The sequence below is a fragment of the Equus asinus genome, chromosome 3, assembly GCF_041296235.1.
Source record: "Equus asinus isolate D_3611 breed Donkey chromosome 3, EquAss-T2T_v2, whole genome shotgun sequence".
Lineage (NCBI taxonomy): Eukaryota > Metazoa > Chordata > Mammalia > Perissodactyla > Equidae > Equus > Equus asinus.
In genome coordinates this window covers 68,504,185-68,520,023 of record NC_091792.1, presented here as the reverse complement: position 1 = coordinate 68,520,023, position 15,839 = coordinate 68,504,185, and the positions used below count along the sequence as shown (strand labels likewise).

Genomic DNA, 15,839 nt, shown 5'->3' with positions numbered 1-15,839 from the left:
CAGCACCACTGAGGCACAGAAACTCTTCCCAGTGTGCCTTTCCCTTTTGGGGCCCAACTGTCAGCTGAGTCCCAGAGACTAACACAAAACGCCTGAGACAAGCCGAGAAGTTTTGTGCCCGCCTGCCCACGCTCCACATCACCTCCAGCTAGAGGTGGGGAGTAGGAGCTGGTTTCCAGTGGCATCTGTCAGTCATCTCCCATCTCAGATGAGACCACCACCCACCACCACCTTGGGGGCCTCCCAGCCTTCGAAGCCCTTTCCAGCCCCCATCTGAAAAAGCAAATCCCCAGATGTGGGGGTGGGAGAAGCAGGGAGGGAGGTTTTCAAACAAGACAGCTCTGAGATCCACCTCAAAAGCATGAAAAGGGCTACGGGCCACCACGTGCTGCCTGGCCCCAGGCACCCTGTCCTTCCCCGGGCCAGGGCTGATGGCAGCCTTCCTACTCCCGGGACGGGGCCAGGCTGGCGACTCTGGTGGGGCCAACCAGGTGGGAAGCTTGTCAGGGGAGCAGTTGGCTCTCTTGCCCCCATTTGGTAGGAAGATCTGAGAAGTTGTCTCCAGGGAAGGAGTTGGCCACCCGGCAGGAGTTGTCCAAGTACTCAGAAGATGGAGACCACCACTGCCCCGTACCCCATGCAAACAGGAAGGTCTGGGCCATGTCTGGGGGATCACCACTATGATCACTCCCAGGGGCCCTGTGAGCGCTCCCAGCTGGGCAGCTCTGCTGCTAGAACTCACCCTCAGGGTGGGCGGGGGTGGGGAGGACGGGGGAGAGGGGGAGCCAGGCTCAGACCAAAGGTGGCCAGGCCAAGCCCAGGGAACTAGGCAACCTGCCCTGCCCCCAAGGATCTGGAGGGAGAGCTGGGGCTGGAACCCACGTCTCCTGACTTGGAAGCCACCTGGCCCCTTGGCTTGAAAGGAGAGGTAGTGTTGTGAGTCTCCGCTCTCTAGGAGTGTGTACCCTGTAGCTGGAGACCTGTGCTTGAATCCTAGATTTGCCACTACCTAGTTCTCTCCTCTCTCTGACTTTGCTTCCTCAACTCTGAAATAGACCCCACTTCCCAGTGTTCTCAGGATTAAATGACTCAGAAGGGAGCCTGGCACATAGTAAGCACTCAGTAAACAGATTATTATCATCATTACTAAGAGGAGATAGGAAGACCCCACTACCAACCAATATACCCAGCCACCAGCTCGTCACGGGGCTGCAATCCCTTCATTGCACATCCCTCATGGCAAATTACTCTGTCTCGTTACCATCTACTGTTCTCCCCTGGGAGGCCATACAAGCGTGGTAAATCTAATTGGGATTGGTGTAACTGAATCAAACCGATCAGTTTCTCAGTTTCCTAACAGTTGCTGTAAGTTCCCGGTTTCTCAGAATAATCATTTGCTGAGGGAAAGAAAACATTTCTTCTCGGATTGGTGTCGTCCTTGTCCAGCTCGCATGGTCACTGTGCAGGCCATCAGCACGGAGAGGTGGGGTTTTTCTCGCCCTTCACCTCTGCCATACCCCATCCCTCATCAACTATTGTCGTGGGTGTGGGGTCAGCCTCCCGCAGGAGCCTGAGCTCCTCGAGGGTATGGACTGCACGCTGGCCCCCAGTGGCTGCGGGATGCCCCTCCGCCAGGGTGCACTGAGGAGCGACTCTAGCCAGACAGCGGGGCCCGGCAGCCGCCGTAGGCAAGCCTCTTACTTGTACACCTTGGTGTTGTACGTCTTCTCCCCAGGGAAGCCAAACATGCCGCAGACCACGCGGGAGTTCTTGGCCGTCCAGTGCTTGTCGCAGATCTGCTTCCAGGTTTTGCCCTCCTTTACCTCCACGTAGCCCTCGGTCACGGGCTTGCGCTTGCGGTAGGTGGAGAGGATGGCCCGGATCCGGATGTCCTCCACGTGGATGTTCATGTTCTGGGCAGGAGGGTCACAGAAGGAGAGGGGTTACTTCCCTGGTCTGGCCGGAGAGGGGTGGCTAGAGGCTGGGCACTCTGCCAGCCTGCCCTCCCCTCAGGCTGCACAGAGGCCGGGGAGCAGGAGTGGCCTGGAGCAATCAGCAGACTTGGGGGGAAGACCCCAGCAGCTTCTCCCACATCCTCCAGAAAGCCCAGGGAGCAGAGGGCAGCAGCCTCCTCCTGCAGGGGTCTTAAGAGCATAAAAAAGAATGCGTTCTTTGAATTTTCATGTTCTATGTTGAAAATAATTTGGATTTTGCATTTTACCCCAAATCGTGTGTGTGCATGCATGTGAGTGTGTGTGTGTCTCTCCACTTTAGGTAAAATTTAAGTTTCAGGCAGCTGAGCCTCAGATATCCTGAGACTAGCAGTATCACCTTGCACACGACCTTGACCTTGACCTCGTACCCCAGGGTGGGCATTCCTCAGTGTGAAAATCCCAGGAGAGAAGGGGGAGGAGAGAGGAGGGGAAAGTTGTATGCAAGGACCCAGGCCTGCTTACCAGGCAGGGGTGTCCTGGGGGAAGGGCCACAATCATTTGGCTGTGGTAAGGAAAGGAAAGATTTGGAATGCCTCGAGGCACTTGGAAAGCCCCCTCCTCAGCCCCCTCCCCCCAATCTTTCTGTGGCAGTGAGTGAAAGAGGCAGGACCTGACAGGCAGAAGGGGAAGAGGCTGGAGGTGGGGAGTGGGGCTGTCCTCGCGGTACCCCTGACTCTGAGTGGCCATGTCCCTGCCCCACGTCTGCACCCGAGTCCCAGGGACTCAGTAGAAGGACAGGGGCCTTGAGAGCCAGGCTGGGTGAGAGGAATGGAGGCTTCCCCGGAGCGATACCTTCACACTTTTCCAAATGTCAGCCAATCTGTGCCTAAACACTGGGCAAGCTCCCTCCCCAAACTCTCAAAGCCCCTCTTTCTGCCCCTGCCCAGTGGGCCCCACCAGCTCTTGCAGGCTCCCTGGGCCTCTCCTCCACCCATCTGCCACCGGGCAGCCACCAGAGAGCTCTTTCTAAAACAGCTCATCTTGTCCCTTGACCAACTACTCTGTGCCTGCGTACTGATGCCTCAATCAATTCCTTACCGAGGTGCCCACGGCCTGTCATGACTGATCCCACCTACACCTCCAGCCCCTCACTGCCCCAGCCCAAACCCATAATCAGATATGATGAATTACAACATAATAAGCGTTTTATGTGCTTTCTCCTACTTGATCCTCAAACAATAGAATGAGGTGGTTTATAGCTTTTGTCATTCCCATTTATCATCCGCAGTTATGTCCCCAGGACCACCTAGCGGCAGGGAGCACCTGAGCCACAGGGTGAGAAGTTCTCTGAGCGGGGCCAAGGAGAGATGGGGCTGGGCAGGGTGCTGGCAGGCAGGGAGCTGGCGCCCGGAGTGCCCGAGCCCGTGTCCAGCCAGGATGCAGATGAACCTCGAGGCTGAACGGGACCATTATCTGGGTGCCCAGGGATTCATGTCTCCTCACCACGGGTTTCAGGGTGTAAAGCCAGGCCCTGCTTCACCAGTCCTGCAAGGCAGTGGAAAGTATGTGGCGGGAGTGATGGCATTTGGCCTGGGTTCCTTTCCACGCAGAGCGGAAGGAAAGCCGCCAGTGGTAGGATAATGTTCGCCAGCTTGGAATCTGGATCTTTTACAGTCCCCGTTAGGGGCATAGGACTCGTGCCACCAAGACACGTGGACAGAGGCGAGCCACGAAAGGGCCTGAGGTCTGAACCAGCAGGCAGGCCAGCCCCGTCCTGCCTTCCCACCTCGGGAGGCCGGGCTGGAATTCCAGCGTGTCATGCATTATGCCCAGTGCCCAGAAGGAAAGTTACCGCTTAGCATCAGCCCTGTGGCTTCACAGGACAGACAGGCCGGGCCGATTTACTAACCTCAAAGACCCTGCTCCCCTACTCCACTTCCCTGCCACCACCTGCCTGCTGTGGGCCCGCGGTGCAGGCTCGCCAAGGGGAGCTGTGAAACGGGAACCTACGACCGGAGGAGGCAGGCCCAGCAGGGGGAGCTCAGCAGATCCCTGGACCTGTGTCCTGATATGGGACAGCACCCCCTCAGCAGAAGTAGGACTGCTGGGGAAAGCCAGGTGGGCTCCAGGATGCAGAAATGAGGCCTGGAGGAGGGGAAGCTCCAGGACCAGGTGTCATGTCCTTGTTCTCCCACCAACTCACTGCGTGCGTGTGTGTGTGTGTGTGTGATGACGTGTGTGTCTCTTTGCGTGTCTGTCTTGAGTGTATCTCTCTGTATGTGTCTGAGTATCTGGATGTGTGTCTCTGGGAGTGCATCTGCTTGTGTGTGTCTGTGTGCCTGACGCTGTGTACGTGACAGGGTTGTGTGTCTGTGCACTGTGTAGGTCTGTGTGTGTGGAGTGCAGGTCTGTTGTGCACCCATGTGGTGAAGGAGGGGTCCAGAGGGACTGTCCCTTCAAAGCCTCAGCGAGCCAGCAGGGTCGGCTTTACAGCCACTGTTCCCTCAAAATGGAATGTCTTCTCTCTCTCCCCACGGAACCAATTCCTCCTCATTCTGTATGGCTCAAATTCACTTGATTGATTGATTCATTCAACAAAATGCAGTCTGTCCACTCCACGGACCCTGCCGGGCTTCCTCCCCATGCCCCAACTACAGGGCCTGTCTCTTCCCTGAATAATAATGACTGTGGTGGCCCTCATCTATCAAATACCAACCAATTTATCACACTCCAGGCACCGTGCTCAGATCTTTCCGTCCATTGCCGTACTCAATTCCCACAACTTAGGAGAAGGCTAATCGTACCCATGTTACCGGTGAAAAACAAGAAACCTTGGTGAGGTTTTGCAACTTCTCCTAGTTCACACAGCTGATAAATAGGCAAACAAGGGTGAAAACCGAGTTCTGACTCCACTCCCGTCCTCTAGGCCCGTAACCCCCGGTCTCTGCGCCATCCTCGCCCTGCCGCCCCTACCGGTCCACTGCCCCGTGCTGAGTTGACCCACACGAGGCAGGGCCTGGAGCTCAGCCTTCTGAGGGACCTTTGGGGCCTGCACATTCGAAGTCCACAGTCAAAGTGGGCCCTGCGCCCACCCCGAGGAGCGTGAGTCCGACCAGCGTGTGTGAGGGAAAGCTGCCTCCCAGCTGCTCCGGGATGCCGGCCAGGGGGCGGCAGGGGCAGCTCGGGCTCACTGCCGGCACTCGCTGCCAGCAGGAGCTCGCGTGGACCACTCAGAGGCCTCTGTGGAGGAGAACACACGCATCCACACAACTTCCCTCCTGACATCACTGCTCTGGAATCCCTCCCATGACCACAAGTGTTAAGACTTTTTTCCCAGAACTTCAGCCCCAAAAGAGAAGAGAAGATTTGAAACACTAAAGCACATACACGTTTTTCTTTTCTAACAGAGGACTCTCTGGACTTGTTAGTGTTACATTGAGCCCAATAGCCCAGAAGCTGGTAATGCATCTGGCACATTTTAAAATTCAAATTAAAGTCTGAATGGTGCCCCTCTTGCCAGAGACAACAGTTCACTAGTTCACCCAGAACTCCAAAAGGCTTCCCTCCAAGGGACTCACGGAGCCTTCTGGACTTGTCCTTCTCAAAGCTCAGCACGTCCCTGGGGTGGGCGTGAGCCCTGGGAGGGCTTCTCATCCACTTCCAAAAGAGAGAGCCAGGGGGCAGGGGCAGGACCCCCGCTGCCTCAGCCAGGGGGCCGGTGGAAAGACAGGCCAGCGAAGGAGCAGCAGGGCCGGGACTCCCAGGCCTGTACCTGAATGACTTTCACATTCGCAGCCTCCGTGAAGGACTTGCAAATTCCAGAACGTGACCGTCTGGGGCTGTCGCCAATGAAGAAGAATCACCAGTTTTGAAAGTCTAGCGGGAGATTGCATCAGGGAAAGATACAAGGGGAGACGAGGCAAGAAAGCAGGCAACCCTAAAAGAGTCCACTTCACAATTTGTCCAAAAGCTCGGCCCTGGCAGAGCGTCCCGGGAGGCACGTTCGCCGAGGCCAGGTCTCAGCCCGGCCATCCTCCTCCCCTCCGCTCTGGAAGTTGTAATTTAGTACCAGCCCAGGCCTTCCCACCTGGGAAGTCATCCTTGGAGTGGCTGGGGTGGGAGGACCATGATGAAGAGATAGACCAGTATGCCATCACCCCAAGTGGAGTGCACGACTGGTTAGTTCTATACAATTTCTGCTCCCTCAGCAAGCTCCTTCCCTCCGCTGCTAACAGGTCCCGCATCTTGCTCTCAGCCTTCTTTCTTCGGCTGTTAAAAAACCGCCTTCCAGATGGAGACCCATTTTCTCAACTGCCAGCTTGGCACCTTCCTCAGCACCTCGAACCAAACACATCCCAGATGCCTCGCTCTTTCCTCCTCTCGCTGAGTGGGGCTCCCACCCTTCCCGCGTGCGACTACATGCCTCACGCGGCTTCTGCACCCTCCTCCTCACTCTTACAGTCCAGTCTGCCCAGCAAGAGCTTCTCCATCCTTCCAGCACCTTTCCATTCCCACTTCTATTTTTCAGTCAGGGGGAATTGTGGAAGTAAAAGAAAGGGCATTACAATCTTGTCACTTCACGTGGGCCCTGTGCATCTCCTCAGTCTGGATGAATCGCTGGCCCAGTCCACCACACACAGCACCAGCACATTCATCCTTGACCACTGCATATTCATGTGTCTTCCTCAAAACCTTCCCGTGGCTCCCTGCCTCAGGCTGCCGGTCAAGAGCCTCCCACATCTGACCCACCTCGTTCCCTCCCTTCTGTTTTCCTGGCTAGAGAGCTTCTCTCAACCCCGTGCTCACATCATGCTTTTCACCCTGCACTGAGCCACTCCCCACAATTCTCTCCCACCATCAGAATCCTACTGACCATCAAGGACAATTTCATCCACTGATTCAACAAATATTTGTTGAGTGGTCCCATGTCCCAGGCACCGTGTAAGGCCCTGGGACGCACAGTTCAGCCAGACAAGCAAGTCCCTTGCAGTCACTCATGACAGAGGGGGAAAGAGACAGCACCACCTCCTCCACGAAGCCCCCTCCCCCAAATATCTCATCCTCATCATCGGATCTCCCCCTTAGCCTTCTGGCACTCGCTTTCCGAGTCATGCATTTGGTCCCGGATTTATGCTATCTTGTACTATTATTTATCTTTCCACGTGTTTTTGCCACCTCATCGGACTGTGAGTTCCTCAAGGGCAGAACTGTGCCTTACTCACTTTTATATTACCCACGGCTCCGAGAGACAGGCACAACGCATAGTGGGTCCTCAAATATTTTTGGAATGAATCAATAATAATTTTTAAAAATCCAATTACAGGAATTCAGCTTAGCTAGAAACTTTGGGCTCCCAAGCCAAAAATTTAATAAGGACTCCCTTTATTCTTTGTTTAACGCAAAATAAACAGCGAGGCAGCGCTCGCCTCCCTTCACCACATAAGTGCTACTGTGACCTACGGATGGACACGGAGAACATCTGTGCTTTATCCTTGCTTCTCTTGCTGTCTGAGCTATTTGACAAACTCCCTTTTCCCCTCAAAATGTGATGCTAATAAATAGTTATTGAAACTGACTTAAAAGCCGATCTGCCCCTCAGCCCACGTTTACACGGCTTAGCTAAGAGGGTGTTACTGTAAACAGCATGAGGAAGGTTGTATTCGAGGAGTCTGGCTACACTGTAATTATCCTCTTTTGATGATCAGATCACAAATTCACAGCGTAAGAAGCTGCCAGCAACATTCTCTAGCTAGTGTCTTCCGACGGGGTCAGATGGAGGAAAGGGAAGAAGGCAGACACTGCAGGATTTCTGCACCTCAGCTCTGTGTGAGGGAGACCAGTCCGGGCAGAGGGGGTCGGGTCAGGGCTGGGGTGGCGTGGACAGCTGAGGTCATGCCAAGCCACCAGAGGAAAAAGTCGGCAGTCTGTCTGGGCCGTCCTCCTATAAATCAAGAGATGTTCAACGCTGCTGGAAAATCATCTGCTCTGTGTTTCATTTTCCAACCTGCAAGCACTTGGGTGGGTAACAGAGGCTGCCTCTTTGGAGGACAGGCAAGGCCTGCTGTCTGCAGGAAGCTGGCAGGACACCTGCCCCAGCAACCAGTCCCTCTGACCTAGCAGGGGAGCTGAGACCACAAACCAGGCGAGCCCTGGGCCAGGTCGAACCACCCACCACACTCCCAGGTAGGGTACCTGATGCTTCTGCTCATGGCGATCTCCACTACGAGACAGGAAGCCCCAGCAGGGCAAGACTGGCCACTCACCTCATCAACCCCTCCATTCCCAGTGCCTAGCGTGGGGCCTGGCGCTCCATTAAAGTGTAGTGAGTGGGTGAACGGACAGACGCAGCATCCTGCTGCCTTACCAACAGACTCCTGGGATGGCTGGGGGGATTCCTTGGCACTGACCCCTCCAGCATGGCCGAGGTGACTCAAATGAACTATGCGAACCCATTGCAGAGCCAGACTGGACAACACCAGCCCGTCCTAGTTTCATCAGCAGACCACCCTACAGACAGACCCAGACAAACAGGGCAGAGAGAGGGCCTCTCTGGCCCAGCTCAAGCCCCTGCCTCTTCCATACAGCTTCCCTCCCACTCCTCTCTCCCCGTTAGTCTCTCCCTTTCCAGGCTGCCCCACAATTCCTCATCCAACCCGCACTGTTCAGAGTTTGTGCACATGCTGTCCACTTGTTTGTTTCATCTAAAACAAATTATAACGTTACCTATTCATTTATTTCACCTCACAAACAATTATAATCGTATCCATACTTTTCAAAGGGTCACCTGTGCTACACCCTGGCCACAAATCGGGTTCCCAGATTTGCCAGGATTTGCACAATTTCAAATATTTTGTTGTGTTAGCTGCATAAATGCCCTTTTACTTTTCAGATGCTGTGACCTATTTTTAGTTGGGAAAATAGGTCACCTTAGAACGACTTCTCTTGTGTCTCTTGTGGTGCCTGGCAAGCCCTGACCACACAGAGGCTCTCGATAAATAGAATCATGGAATGTTAGCACCAGACAGGATCTTAAGCATCCTCTTGCCCCGGCTCCCTGTGAGCTGGGAGAGACAAAACTCAGGACAGCTACATCCGACGGCGAGGCTTGGGGTTCAGAGGCTGTGGGCTTCCACCGTAGCTCTTTACTCTTCTGCCAAGAGTCTGACACAAACTGCCCACTTGCTACCATTTCTGCCCCAGAGGGAAGCCACCCAGCTCTCCTGCAGCCACTGGGGGAAGCAGGTCTATATTTAGGCTTGGAGGGACCACCACTTTCTAAACCACACAGAGATGAACACAGACCCTCTTTCTCTCCCACCCAGCGCAACCTGCTGCACCTACTCTCTGTGCGGGACAGAACTCCTGGCCGGGAAGTGCTCGGATCTTTCCAGAGTTAACTACTCCCTTTTGGGTTCCAGGCCTCCACCCCCAGGAGCCCCTAGATGCTGGTGAGATAAAGCTGCTGCTCAGAGGAAAGCCTTGAAGCATTTGGCCGCTGACTGTGACTAATAAAAACCTGGACTCCTGGAATTTAAAACATTCACAACAGCCTGAGTCCCTGTGGTTAAGAGAAGAAAGAGCTTTTTCAGGCCTCAGGGCCCTTCCACAAGGATGTGAGACTGTGAGGGGTAGGGATACCAAATTCTCCTCACTGTTTCCTCATCATCCCTCTTGGCCTCTCAAGACCTCCTGGGCTGCCTGCTGTCACAAAAGAGAAACTGAGGCTCAGGGGTTACATAAGGGATAGACAACACATAAATATCATAGCCTGGGAATTTCTAACCAGTTCTGGCAACCTAACTGCTTTTGCAAAAGAACCTTTAAAAAATAAGTAAGGGGGACGGCTTGTGGCCGAGCGGTTAAGTTCGTGAGCTCCGGGTCGGCAGTCCAGGTTTTTGCCGGTTCAGATCCTGGGTGCGGACATGGCACCGCTCATCAGGCCATGCTGAGGTGGCATCCCACAGAGCCCAACCAGAGGCACTCACAACTAGCATATATAACTATATATCAGGGGGCTTTGAAGAGAAGAAGAAGAAGAAGAAAATAAGATTGGCAACAGATGTTAGCTCAGGTGCCAATCTCAAAAAAACAAAAAAAAAAAAGGAGGAGGATTGGGGCAGATGTTAGCTCAGGGCTAATCTTCCTCAAAAAATAAATAAATAAAAAACATAAGTAGGGAAGAAAGTGGGGTGGGGAGGAGAAGAAAGGAAAAGACCTGCGGTGCCCTGATGGAGCGGCACACGGCCCCGCCCACGCCTTTCTGTGAGCACATGACTTAGCAACGTGCAAAACAGCTCGTGTAGAGGTTTGCTCAGAAGGGCATCTGGATTTGTCATCTGTCCTTATCTAATGCTTTTTCCAACTTGTCTACAGCCACAGACAGGAAATAAAGCCTCTCAATTTAAGAGCCTCTGAAATCCTGGGAGGTTTGGTTGGGGCTCCGTTTTCTAGGTTTAAAAAGGATCTATTCACTTGAAATCAATAGTATTTTGCATTTTATTCTTTGCTTGGGCTTACCTCTTTTTAAGAAGGTTTTGAGGATTGGCCTAAGACTCATTTTCCTTAGGGAATGCTGTTGTACAGGGAGGTATCCAGAGACCCAAGAAGGGTCCGTCACTCTGGACATAGAGCTGTAAGTCCCAAGCTCCACTGGGACTGGAACTCTGGGGTCCAACACTTAGACTACACTGCAAGATGTGACAGCACAGCCTGTGTCCGCAAAGGGGAGAACTGACACTCCGCGTGGCTAATTTTCTTGATGAAATGAACGCGGGCTGAGGAGCGAGTGGTGGTGCCGACCTACTGCAGCACTTTCACAGAGACCATCTGATTTATTCCCCTACAGAATACTTGAAACTCCCTTGTAAATGATGAGTGCCTGCTGTGTCACTCTGATGGAGAAGCCATTGCCACTCTGGATTAGACTGTCATAGGCAGGAGGGATGGAATTCAACCCACTCATCTTAAAGAAGAGAACAGAGTCGCGTAGTGTCCCAGTTGCCGGCCAGGAGGTAGCTCAGGGTCCACGCCTGTGAACTCTCCTTTGGTGGGGTCGTTCATATGAAGAAGATACACTTTTTCCTTCCTCCAGAAGGGAATTTATGAAGTGTGAGGGAGCCCCAAGCAGATGTAGGAGTCCACTGCAGCCCGGTTAGCTCAGCGAGTGAAATTCCATCAGCCAGGCCCCAGGGCTCAGTGACTCACGCCTCTGGCATCCCCGAGTGGGATGAACTTGGTCTAGACTGATGTGCAGTTTTCTTCCACTCTCTGCTTGGGGAATTTGAGCGTGTCTGGAGAAGGCGCAAGCCTGTGAACGGTCATCTCTAGTGGTCTGGGATCTGTCCCCATTCGAAAGGAGTCGATGAGGATGGATGTTACGGAGCCTGGCCACACCCTTGCAGGGTACGGGTGGGAAGAGACAGGCTGTCCTCCTAACATCCATTAGTCCACTCATTTACCCTGGGGTCACAAGACACAGAGAAAGCAGTTACTGACACCTCACTTTGAACACACTCCACTCTGAATTTATGGGCCCCAAACCAGGGGAATACAGGAGGGAGTTTAGGTCTCACACTTTGATGTGGAAGCGTGAGCTCAAAAAGTCTGCTCCTGCTTTCAAGGCCAAGGTGATGAGGGACCGGAGAGAGGCAGGGAGAGGCCCGAGCACACAGCACACACACTCGCTGGCATCCCTTCCTCGTGTGTGTGTGTGTGCACACGCACACACGTGCACGCACATGATGGGTGACGCCAATTCACACAATGGTGGATACTGCCAATAGCCAGCTAGTGGGTGCCCCCTGCATAGGCCAGATGCGTCTTCACATATGCACAGTAACAAGGGATCTTAGAACATGGCAATCACCTTGTCTTGCTTCCTTCCCTGTGTAGGAATCTAGCTGCAATATTCCTGGCAGGAGGTCATTGTGTTCCTGCTTGAGCTGCCCCAGTGACAAGGCGCTCACCACTAACAGGGCAGCCCGATCCACTGTGGGGCAGCTCCCCCACGTTACAGAGTCTTTGCGCTGGGAGGAAATCTACACCCATTGCCTCTCACTCATCTCAGTTCTAGGAGTTAGAATAAATCATAAACATCCTTCTTCATGGTAGCACTTCAAATATTTGAAAAGAACTGAGATGCCTCCCCTCATATCTTCATTTCCTCTTATAATATGGTCTCCAGACCGGTCACCATCCTCCTGGTCTTTCTTCTGGGTGACCTAGATAAAAGATGGCCCCAGAGCTGAACCCTGTACTCAGTTCTTGGTCCAAAAAGCAGAGTTGAGGGAAATAATCCTTCACTCGGTGTAGCTGTTTATCTCCACTTTTGCAGCAGCTATATCACACATTTGGCTCTGACTGAGCCTTCAGTCAACCCATCTCCTTCAGAAATTTTTTAAATATAATTAATTCCTTTTAGTCATTCTCTCCAGCTCTCACTCTATGGCTGAACCTTTTCCCATGAACCTTGATACAGGACCTCATATTCATCCCTATGTGTTACAGTTTGGGCCTATTATTTCAACCTACTGAGGTTTTTCTGAAGCTCCTTCCATGGTGTTATATTCAGCAACCCCTCCTAGTTTTGTATGTCCCATAAATTTTATCAGCACACATTTTAATCTCCATGCAAGTTTCTGCCATGACAGAGAGGCCGGAGCAGAGCCCTGGGGAACATCATTAGAGACCATGCACCGAGTTCACATGGATCAATCAGCAGTTCTCAGGGGCATCCGTTGTCAGTACACTGTGACACAATCTAACTGCATGTCCACCAAACGTACATCTCTTCCTCTTGTCCACAAACATTAAACAGGGGACATTTCTCTAGCCCAGAGGAATGATTCCATGACTTCAGCTACCGACACAGGCTATTACATGAGGTATTGCGGAGAAATTTCGCAGCATCCCACAAATATTCCCTGTAGGTGGTCTGGGCGGCTCCCTACCCATCAGGCCAGCTCAGCCAGTAAGCATAAGCTCTCGCCATGAAATCCTGGATGGAAGAGTCTTCTGGCAACTCTCAAAGGTTCTCCTCAGACATCCTGACATCCAGGCCCTTTCATGACCTACTTTCAGCCAATCTCAAAGGGAAGAAGTTACAGGGGACTGCTCATCAATTGAAGTTGCCCTCAGTGGCTGTGGCTAGACAAGAAAGCTCCCAGCCTGTCTCATGGTAACCAGTCTGATTTGTACGACAGCAAGTGGGAGGCCTTCTAGGAAAATGCTGTGGAAGTTATCCGGCCCTTCAAACCAGACGTCCCCGCAGGTAGTCCTCTCTGGGATACTGTAAGTCCACTGAGGACCTAGGCTCCTTGCCTTGGAATGATCTTCCAGCTTTGCCCAAGGCATGCATCTTGTCCTCTCAGGTTATGAGGGCTGAAGGACAAGGGCTGTGTTTTCTTTCCCTAATGGCATCCTGGACCGTGATGTGGGTGCAGCAGGCACCTGACAAATGTCCAGAATAAAGACAGGTTCTAAGCTTTCCTATCATGGACTCTCAGCCCTTCCAGAATAAGAAAGTACTCTCCAACGTATTTTTTTCAGTCATTTCTCTGACTATTCCACCCAATTAAGGCTCTGTTTTTGATATGACCCATCTTATTTCCCCTTCAGATGCTGGGCATCAAAACGGGCCCATGGAGGTATTGGATAAACACTTCTCTGTCGAAGTGCCACTCACAGAGTTCTTTTTCCAGAATACTTTTTCCTAGTGGCACATGATACTTCGTATTTTCCCAGCCCAAAACCCACTGATATTTTGGCCCATCTTGTTTTTATTCAAGCCATCAATGACTTTCTTATGTCCAGAAGCCTGGATCTTCACTTGACAATCCAACTGGATTAGCCTGAGGTTCTAGTCTGAACAGAGGCCCATCAAAGATGCTACAAGAAAGCTCACTGTCCTATTAGGCAGGGCAATGCTATGAATGGTGATTTATTTCTATGTGCTTCTCATCACTGTTTAGGTTTAATTCTTTATTTTGGGGGATTCTTCACCTATGGGGATAATGATCTTTGGGCTGCGTTCCTGGGAAGAAGAAAATGTGGGGGTTGGAGATACTGTTCTCAGTAGGTCCCTAGAATTATTTCTATTGGATACAATGGTGAATAAGATATAGCTCCTGCCCTCCACGAGCTTCCAATCTCATTAGAAAGATGAGATATAGATAAGTGGATGCCAATTACTCCGTATGAGGATATAAAGAGCAGAGATGGAAAGGGTGAAACTGGGTTGGACAAGCCCACCTTCCAAATCATAAACTTCACAGTAAAGCAAAGTTGTCATCAGTAACTAGAACAACCAAGTACATCAACTCTAACAATCTCTTCTGGTTATCCCAAATAAAATGGCAGCGTTTGAAGGGTGTCAACTAGAAGCAGTCTCATCCTGCTGGCTGAGAAGAGGATGGAAACCCTTCTCCATGCTGTAATGCAGGCTTGGACCAGTTCCCAAGCGCGCTCAGCATGCTCTAGGAACATATGAGAAAAGAGCAGGCTGGTGTGAGTCATGAGAGGAAAATGTAAAGACCACAGCCTGGGTAGCACTTCCTCTGGAGCCCAAATAAGGCCATTTCAAGAGTCACTTTCCTTCAGCGTCAGTCCTGGGGTCAGCTGGAGGCTAGAGCACAGTGAAGGCTCCCTGGCTGGACTCACAGCAGACCCCACAGCCCCTTGGGGGTGACATCCAACCTGTTCCTTGAGGAAGGAGTCTTGGCTACCCACTCCTCTTGCCCCGAGCCCCATATACCTTGCACATAAGAGTAGTGCAATAAGTCTTTGTTAATTTCTTTATTTGGGTAAAGAACTTGTTGAAAAGCTAAATCTGAAAATTCAGCCATAAGTGTAGAAAAAGAATCAAAAGCCCTTTTGCCATCCCCAAATGCTGACCTGGGTCAGGCTGGCGACATCAGATCATCTGGAAGAGCTTAAAACAAATAGTCTGGTCCTATAGTGGCAGATTCGGATTCAGGAGGTCTGCAGTGAGACCCCAGTAGCTGCGTTTTTAAAGTGATTCTGATCCTTAGCTAGATTTGGGAATAACTGTCCTTAGGCAGCCAGTCTCTGAGATGGCCCCCAACGATCTCACTTCTGTACTCATGCTCTTGGGTAATCCCCTCCCACACTGTGTAGGGCTGGTCTGTGTGACCAACAGAATGCAGCAGAAATGATGGTTTACCATTTCTGAGATTTGGTTATGAAAGAGTGTGGCTTCCACGTTTTGCTCCCTCCCTCTCTTTCTCTTTTGAATCATTCTCTCTGGAGAAAGACAACTGCCATAAGTCTTAAGGACACTCAGGCAGCCTCTAGAGAGGCTGTGTGGAGAGGAACAGAGGGCTCCAGCTGACGCCAGAGAAAAACTACAGCCTGCCAACAACCACAAGAGTCAACACGTGAGAGGGTCCCCCAGCACCAACTGACAACACGACTATAACCTCATGAGAGGCTCTGAGCAGAATCAACCAGCTAAGCCACTCCTGATTCCTGGTCCTCAGAAACAACATGAGATAGTAAATGTTGTTGCTGGAATCTGCAAAATCCAGGGGGTAACTCGTTACACAGCAATTGAGAACTAGTACATTTTCCCAGTCCAAAGGGCAAGCTCCTGAACACAGCACAGGCCTTTCATGCCCACCTTGCTAGCTTCAATTCACACCACTCCCAGATTCACATTTTGGCCTTGAGCAGTACTGACCTACTTATCCCCAGTTCACACTTCTATCCCTCTGTGCCTTTGCATAAGCCATTCTGTGTGTCTGGAATGCCCCTTCTCCACTGTGCTATCCCCTTTTACAGAAATCTTCCCCTCATTTGCCCCCACACCAAATCAAGTTGGTTTTCGTCCACCTCCTTACCACTCACACACACTTCCTGGAATGAATAGGTGAAAGTGAGTTACGTGGA

General features: G+C 52.0%; 1 protein-coding gene across 3 annotated transcripts in view; it reads right to left on the bottom strand.

Annotated features, from left to right (window-relative positions):
* The window catches only part of LOXL2 (lysyl oxidase like 2), an 89,527-nt gene that overhangs the window by 38,319 nt on the left and 35,369 nt on the right, over nt 1-15,839 (bottom strand). For all 3 annotated transcript variants that reach the window (XM_044766833.2, XM_014835561.3, XM_014835562.3), the window contains exon 4: nt 1,702-1,913. In XM_044766833.2, the coding sequence (XP_044622768.1) occupies nt 1,702-1,913 (212 nt within the window). The remainder of the gene's footprint in view (nt 1-1,701; nt 1,914-15,839) is intronic.